The sequence below is a fragment of the Perissodus microlepis genome, chromosome 2 (assembly GCF_051167445.1).
Source record: "Perissodus microlepis isolate ML-2025 ecotype Zambia chromosome 2, ASM5116744v1, whole genome shotgun sequence".
Classification (NCBI taxonomy): Eukaryota; Metazoa; Chordata; class Actinopteri; order Cichliformes; family Cichlidae; genus Perissodus; species Perissodus microlepis.
The window spans coordinates 33139160-33147550 of record NC_140462.1 but is presented as its reverse complement, the minus strand read 5'-3'; the positions used below and the strand labels follow the sequence as shown (position 1 = coordinate 33147550).

The window sequence follows — 8391 nt, the reverse complement described above, 5'->3', positions numbered from 1 at the left end:
TATGGCCATTCGTTCGAGGGGAATCCATAAAACCAGGAAGATTCAAATTGAATATTCAGAGTGGTTGACTGACATCCTGTGTGTCTCTGTGCATTTGTGTTTCCATATGTGCCCATATTTCTAATTGTGTGTATCTGCTGGCTGTTCTTTCGTGCTTTTTTAAAATTTCTGCCAATTTTTCACAGTTGAACAACAAGTAGTTTTGAGTGAACCCTTTTCTCATAGGGTTAATGACACGTCTACCAACTATTTCATGTCCACATTGCTGCTGAGAGTTACTCCAAAAACTTCCTTTAGTGGCTCTTCATCAGAATATTTACTTAGTTGTTGACATGAAAATCAGTCATTGTGTATTTTGAACACCTAAACTTCAGTGTGATGCCATTATCCTGCCAAACAACATAAAAGTCTCTAAAAAGGTAAGTATGGAGCAGCATCCTTTTTTATGGAAGAGGAAGGAAAAGTCATATTTATTATTATTCTCATATTACACAGACTGTGCTGACTGAACAGGCTCAGGCTGAAGCAGTGCAGATCCTGGCCTATTTTCAAGCATCATTAAAGTTATCACGTGTATAAATCTCTCCATTAGATGTCAGTAGACGGCAGATTGCAGTCAGTGCAGTCACTTTTCTTATCCCTCCTGAGTCAAGAGCATAAAGCGATCTATGTTAGCTCTGGTAATTCTGACGGTCGTTCAGTAAATCTTTGTTTATTCTCTTTATTTGCTTTTTGGAGAAGTGAAGGTACAAAAACCTCTTCAATCAAATTTGCTTTGGTGGACAGAAAACAGCCGTTGTAGACTGTTTGGGGTTACCTTTTATAAGTATTGAATTTTCAAAAGTGAAGTCAGTTCTTCTGACCAGGTTCAGACCAGGATGAACACAAGTATGATACTGAACCCACTAGAGAACTGGTCCCAGCTGTGGGTTCACCTCCTCCTGCTGAACTCATAGGACAGACTCTAATGTAGCATCACGTTCATCGCTCACTCCTGACCTCCTGTGAAGCATGACGAATGTGTAATTAATGACTTAATTATTTGGGGTATTATTGCTATAAAAATAGTATTAATAGTATTATTATTATTGTGCTTTGGGCTCCACTGATAACGCAGAGTCTCTTCTTCCTCTGGGCTGTTTAAAGGGCCAGTTTATCCAAAGCTGTGTATATACCAGCTGCTGTCAGGCTTCAGATGTCTGCATTAGTCCACAGTCCACTGTTTTGTAAGCCATTGCTTTACTGCAAAAGTTCCCATCTACTGTAAAGAAATGGAGATAAGCAGGCACATAATATGAAAAGGCATGCTGTAGGCTGACTTTGTCTTTTCTGATCCATCGGTTTGTGTGGCTCTTTTCACAGGAGGGACCTAACCCACACTTTATTTACTTATACGATAAGTTTAGTGGAATGTAGTGAAAATACACAGTGTTTACTTTTAACTTAACAACATGAAGCTGCATCAAGTTTCCATGGTGACTGCTCAAGAAATTCTGCTTTCATAAATAAACATCAGACTGTCAAAAGAGCTCATCTGTGCGAGACCACCGAGCTGAGAGCATTTTCAGGTCCAGATCCCCCCGTACGCCATCGTTGGAGAGCAGTTAAAGTTTTTCTTCCCGACTGTGATTTGAAAACGTCGAAATGGAATCAAGTCAAGGAATCTATAAACCTATCAGGGTATGTGACGTTTTTGCTTTTACTGCATTTCAATAATTTGAAGAATTTGATGTCGTTTTAAAAGTTGACAAACTGAGAATCATTTTAAGTAACAATGACTAAATTGCTATTTCTTTGACAGGTGTTGTTCAACACACCGATTTATGAAACTGCTGTAAAGATCTGCTGGCATCTTCCGGGCTACAGGACTCAGGTTAGACCCAGATTCATGCAAACCAAAGCTGACAGAAAATATCAGGTCATTTCTGAGGACCTGAGAGTGGTGGTGATTAAATGTCTCCTTTACTTTTAGATTGCGATTATGACGGAGTTTCTCAGACTTCAGCAGGAAGATCTAATTCCACCGAACCTCACTGCTGAAGATCTGAGAGATCTTTTGGTGGAGAAGAGCAGGGAGACACTCAGAGAGCAGTGAGTTACTGTCACACCTGAAAGTCTGTTTGTGATGACGTGTAAATGCTGAGAGAAAACCTCTGCTTTGCTTTCTTTTGAAGGCTGTGGCAGTTTGAATTAGAGGATTTTGAAGAAGAGGAAGCCAAACCTCTTCTAAGGCTGGTAAGACGAGAAAACCCACAAGACTTTTTTCTCATTATGTGCACATAACCTTTAAACATAAGCGCGCTGTAAATGTGTTTTCTGTTTCAGGTGTGGGCGGTGAACGTCAGCAATAAAATGAGGGACGTTGAATTTGAAGCCAGGATGCTTCTTCAGTTCCCAGAGGCCGTACCTCCTAAATTTCAGTGAGTCACATGTAATATACAGTTAATAACCCTGTAAGACCCAACCCATCAAAAAACAGCCAGAAAATTCAGATTCTTTGGAGCTGAGATGTTTATTAACCCTTTAAACAAAAGCCACAAATTAGTTCTTTGCTATGTCATGTTGTGTATCATTTACTTTTATTATGTATTTATTTTTTGTATCACATTTGATACAATGGGTGTTTTTGGCAACTTTTTGTTAACGACAATGTTAATTTTAGACTAAAAAAAGAGTTTTGTCCACAACATTTAGAAATTATAGCAAGTATTGATCATGTTGATGAGATCGAGGTCTCAGAAACTCATGTATGATACAAAGGTGGTTACAGGGTTAACAGTCCAGCTACAGTGTTTCAATATTTAAATGATGCTTTGAATATGTTTAACAGATAACACTTATCATGTTTTTCTACAGAGCACCTAAACTCCTCAGCGTGGTGAAGGATTACGTTGAAATCCTGAAAGAGAAGCAGCAGGAACAGCATAACAGCAAACTGCTCACTGCGCAGGAGGTCGTGATCGAGGTAGTTCCCCGCGTTCTCCAGGGCTTCTGGGAGCTTCCTCCTCGTCCCCTCCTAAACATGGCCTCCCAGAGTCTAAGTATCCTCTCCACAAGTGTCACCAAGGCCACTTTAGATCGTGTCTCCAAGAGCCTCACGGCGATGGAAACACAGGCCACCTTCACCCGCTCCATCCGAGACGATATGGTCGACAGCATCCTGACGGAGATTAGACAGAAATTTCCTGAAGAAATTCTGTCTATCAAAGTTGCAAACTTTGCGCCAGTGTTGCTGAAGACCATTGCTGATGTAGCAAGGATCCGGATATGTGAAATCTTTGAGCCCCCTTCAAGTCCTGATGTGAAGAGCACAAATGGAGAGCGCTCCTCTGACGGCCTTTCAATGGCAAATGTTCCACCAGCCGAAGGAGCTCTGTCAGAAAGTGTGCCAGAGCCCGACGTTCCCTGTGAGGAACCTCTTTCTGAAAGGGCATCCAGTCTGAGTACTCAAGACCTTACGATCGAAGGAGCTCTGTCAGAAAGTGTTCCAGAGCCTGACGTTCCCTGTGAGGAACTTCTTTCTGAAAGGGCATCCAGTCTGAGTACTCAAGACCTTACGATCGACGGAGCTCTGTCAGAAAGTGTTCCAGAGCCTGACGTTCCCTGTGAGGAACCCTATGCCGAGGCCAAATCCTGCGTTGAAGGCAAAGATCATAAGATCAAAGGATCTTGTTCGGAAATTGGGCCAGTTCCTGATGTTCCCCAAGAGGAACCTTTTCCTGAACCTGAAGCCAGCATGAAGTCCAAAGACCGTCACATCAAGAAGAAGAAAAAGGGCTTCTTCAAAAGACTGAGAAGTCTGTTCTGCTGCTGTTGCAGACAAAAAGTCACCGACTGACACTGAAGCTGTGACCCAGTATTGGTGTTGCAGTAACTGTAAATATGTAAATATGTTCCTTGATGATTGTTGTTCATGTTTTTGGGGGTTTCTTTAGTTTTCAGTGGGCTGGGTGTTTTTTCTCCTTTGTGTTCTTTACTTAATTCTTGTTCATAGTTCCTGATTTGTTTTCCTAGTTCTTGTTTCTTAGTTTTTAGTTTCTTGAGTCCACCTGAGTTTCCAGCAATAAAAGCTGCCGATTCAAGTTTCATTCCACGTAAGAGTCCTGTGTTTGGGTCCTGCTACCTGCCTGTCACAGCACACCATGACAGAAACTTCATAAACTCATTCATATTTCTACACGAGTCTCCAGCTATGTTAAAGATTTTTTTCTTTCAAACATTTGTAAGAATCTCTTATGGTTCTCAAAATACTTCCACAAGTCCAGTAAGTGTAGTCCAGTAACATATTGATGGTATTATTTTTCATAATTATTTTTAATACAATTATTTATTATTTTTAATGCAATTTGAACTGAAACTGGTATATAAAATGTATTTCCTGTAGAAAATGCAGTGTGAATGTTAATAGCTGAATAGTTTGAGTTGAATTTTTATAATTGCTGAAATCTTTGGTGAAAAACATGTTACAGTTTTTGCCCATTGCTTGAACACATTTTGCAAAACTTCGCTCATTGTGCCAAAACTCTAAACACAAGTAAACATGACACAACAAAATATAGCATTCACATCTGTGCCAAACTGAAACTCTGCTGTCAAAACCTAACATTCCTCTGTCAAAATGTAACTCTGTTGACAAAATGACACATACTTGCATCATATGCAGATCAGATCAGGGGGAACACACTAGTCTACTTTATATAAAACACTGCAGTCTTTGATTGTCATTGTTTATTCAGAAGGCATATTTTCAGGAGACACAGACAACCAAAAAAGCAAATAGGCCTACTCAATATTGTACATTGCAGCACCATGAATTCAGATAAAGCAAAAAAAATCATAACACAGTAATGGAAAAAACACTATACTGTAAACACAAAAAATCATGACAATTGTGCATACGTGGGCTCATGGATCCCGCCGTCTGTTGGGGTCTGGCCACAGGACCTCATCGACATCGCAAGCAGTGTCTTCTCCCGCTGGGCACCGGGGAAAATATCCTCTTGCATGTCGAAACCATCCATGGATTGCTGTCACCTGACTGTCGCCGCAGGCCTGTTCCATTGCCTGCAGAAGAGGCATGCGGGCATGTTGGCGGTCATATACACGCCATCTCCAAGCCTAAAATAATCCTCTATAGGGTTTAAAAATGGTGAGTAAGGGGACAAGTATACCACTTCAAGTTGGTTGTGGTTGGAGAACCAGGCCTGGACCAGACCCTTTGCACTCAGTTTGCAATTTTGTAACACACACTTTGCAAAACTGTAGGCACAATTCACTGCACAACACTCTTTTTGCAGAACTTTAAACACAACTCACTGCTTACACTCAATTACCAAGTTTCCAACACACTCCTAGCAAAATTATACACATGTATGGCTATCATTAACACTATTTTGCCAACTGTCTGGCGCACTTTCACATGTGAAAACTGTTTTAGATAATTAGTCCACTTTGCAATCAGCCTAAGCACTATAAACAGGCCACAGGTAAGCTGTCTATGTGGAGTACAATGGAAGGAGCAGTAAGAGTGAGAAGAGCGAGAATCAGAGGAGGCCGAGGGAGAGGACGTGGAGGTGAAGAAGTTGGAGGGAGAGGACGTGGAGGTGAAGAAGTTGGAGGAAGAGGACGTGGAGGTGAAGAAGCAAGAGGGTTAGAGGACGTGGAGGTGAAGAAGTTGGAGGAAGAGGACGTGGAGGTGAAGAAGCAAGAGGGTTAGAGGAAGTTAGAGGAAGAGGACAAGGAGGAGCAAGAAGAGGACGAGGAGGGGAAAGAGGAAGGGTAAGAAGAGTAAGAAACAGAATAACTGATGACATCAGAGCTACAATAGTGGACCATGTCATCAACCATGGGATGACCCTGAGGGAAGCTGGCCAACGGGTTCAGCCTAAACTGAGCCGCTACACTGTGGCAAGCATCATTAGGACATTTCGAAATGAGAATCGGTAAGTACTTTGTAGCACTGCCGTACTCTAATGAGAAACACAACAGTACCATACATGCAAAAATACTGAAATTGTTACTTTACAGAATTGCTAGACGTCCAGATGTTGGGGGCAGAGGCAGAATGTTCACTCCAGAGCAAGAGACCCATATAGTGAACATGGTGATTGCCAATAATGCAATAAGACTGCGCGAAATACAGCAGCGCATAATTGATAATGACACCATCTTTCAAAATATACACAGTGCAAGCATTTCTGCACTAAGTCGTGTACTTGCGCGCCACAGAATAAGAATGAAGCAAATTTACAGAGTTCCTTTCGAGAGGAACACAGAACGTGTAAAGCAACTGCGATATGACTATGTGCAGGTAAGCTAGTGTCATTGGTTCTGAATTTGGAAGTGCATACTGTAGTGCTGTGCATGGGCCTGCTGTGCTGAATTTGTTTTGTCTTGTCCAGAGAGTGATGGAACTAGAAGCAGATGCAATGGGACATGAGCTACTTTTTGTAGATGAGGCCGGTTTTAACCTCAGTAAAACCAGGAGACGTGGCAGGAACATTATTGGACACCGTGCCATCATCAATGTCCCAGGACAACGTGGTGGTAACATAACCATGTGTGCAGCTATAAGCCAAAATGGTGTTGTTCACCATCATGCAACCATAGGCCCATACAACACTGCACACATTATTGCATTCCTGGACACCTTGCATGACATGCTCACTGTTCAGAGACCAGAGCAGACCCGATATGTCATCATATGGGACAATGTTAGTTTCCATAGGGCTGCTTTGGTCCGCAACTGGTTTACAGACCACCCATCCTTCATGGCACTCAACCTCCCTCCATACTCTCCATTCTTAAATCCCATCGAGGAGTTCTTCTCTGCCTGGCGCTGGAAAGTGTACGACCGTCATCCTCATCAACAGGTAGCCCTTTTACAGGCAATGGAGGAGGCATGTGGAGATATTGACCAGGCATCATGTCAGGCCTGGATACGGCATTCAAGGAGATATTTTCCCCGGTGCCTTGGACTGGAGGATATGGCATGCGATGTGGACGAAATTTTGTGGCCGGACCCAGAAAGACGACATGATGTAGGCTGATTGTCTTTTTTTTCCTTTTTTTTGTGAAATTCCTATTTTGTGTTCTGACTTTGTCTTGGTTTTGATGAGTGTGAATAAACACCAATACTTGAAGTTTGGATCCTTGTATGTTTACATGACACTATGACAAAAGTGTGACCTCAAATTGACATCTGTACACAGAGGAAGCAAAAGCCAGATGTGTTTTGCATTCATACCATCAGTGTGCAGTTGGCGCATTGTGTGCTTAGTAGATGATGGCTTGTGTGTACTGTTTGATACGAAAACACCATTTTTACGAAGGTGTGAAGAGTTAATCTAGCTGTGTTCGCTTTTGCAAGAGAACTACAATGTTTTGATAATTGGGTGACAGGTTTTCTTATTTGTGTGTAGAGTTTTGCAAAAACAGCCAATAGTTACAAAAAATGTGCTTAAGCAATCAGAAAAAACTGTAAGAGGAGTCTTACAGTTGGGCTGGATTAGCTGACCTTGAATCCTCCCTTAGTTGGCCGAAGCTGCTCGAGGCTTCCCATGATGCTCTGAGTATTTGGTCTTTACTAAACTCGTTTCACTCTGTCTGTTTGACCATGCTTTCCATGTAGGGCTGCTCAATTAATCGAATTTTAATCTCGATTACGATCTGGGCTTTCAACGATCATTAAAAATGACTGAGCCGATTATTAGCCCCTCCCTCGTGCTTTACTCTCGCGCTGCTCCGTGTGGCAAATCGAGCGCACCTCTCCGCATTTCGAACACGTGTCACAACAATTAAGAGCAGCGGTCTCCAACCTTTTTTGCGCCACGGACCGGTTTATGCCCGACAATATTTTCACGGACCGGCCTTTAAGGTGTCGCGGATAAATACAACAAAATAAAACTAGTACCGGTACCGAAAAAAAGAAGATTTATTCATAACACACGTGAAAAGACCCAGGAAAACCGAGTAAACGATAAAAACGATAACAAAATAACGCTGAAAACCGATAAAAACCCTGAAAACTATACATTTCACACCTGAGCCTCAACTCTCGCGGCCCGGTACCAAACGACTCACGGCCCGGTACCGGTCCGAGGCCCGGGGGTTGGGGACCGTTGAATTAAGAGGACCCGAGGGAAGCTCGGGAAGCTAAGCAGAAGTTATTTGGAGAGGAGAGTGACTGCCGTTGGTTGAAAAGAGAGGTAAAAAAACTTGAGTGGTGTGGAAACATTATGGGTTCGCGGAGTCAGACGTGGATCAAGTAGACACAGTGTGTAAACTTTGCTACGGTGTCGTAGCTGCACCACAGAGCAACACTGCAAAGTTCACTAAACATAGATGTTTACATTTTTCATTTATTTCTTATATTGCAAACATTTGCACTGT

General features: G+C 42.2%; 1 protein-coding gene across 1 annotated transcript; it reads left to right on the top strand.

Moving 5' to 3' along the window:
- The first annotated feature begins 690 nt into the window (after positions 1 to 690).
- Positions 691 to 4283, top strand: LOC146393012 (uncharacterized). Its single transcript, XM_084908666.1, has 6 exons — positions 691 to 1680; positions 1802 to 1873; positions 1973 to 2091; positions 2175 to 2235; positions 2326 to 2420; positions 2857 to 4283. Exons 1-6 carry the CDS (start codon positions 1645 to 1647, stop codon positions 3836 to 3838), a joined length of 1365 nt encoding a protein of 454 aa, XP_084764792.1. The 5' UTR covers positions 691 to 1644; the 3' UTR covers positions 3839 to 4283.
- The last annotated feature ends 4108 nt before the right edge of the window (positions 4284 to 8391 follow it).

Coding starts and splice junctions, on each gene's coding strand:
- LOC146393012 (XM_084908666.1), top strand. CDS start 1,645: ATGGAATCAAGTCAAGGAATCTATAAACCTATCAGG. Junction 2,092..2,174: donor AGGGAGACACTCAGAGAGCA/GTGAGTTACTGT, acceptor TTTCTTTTGAAG/GCTGTGGCAGTTTGAATTAG. Junction 2,236..2,325: donor CCAAACCTCTTCTAAGGCTG/GTAAGACGAGAA, acceptor TTTCTGTTTCAG/GTGTGGGCGGTGAACGTCAG.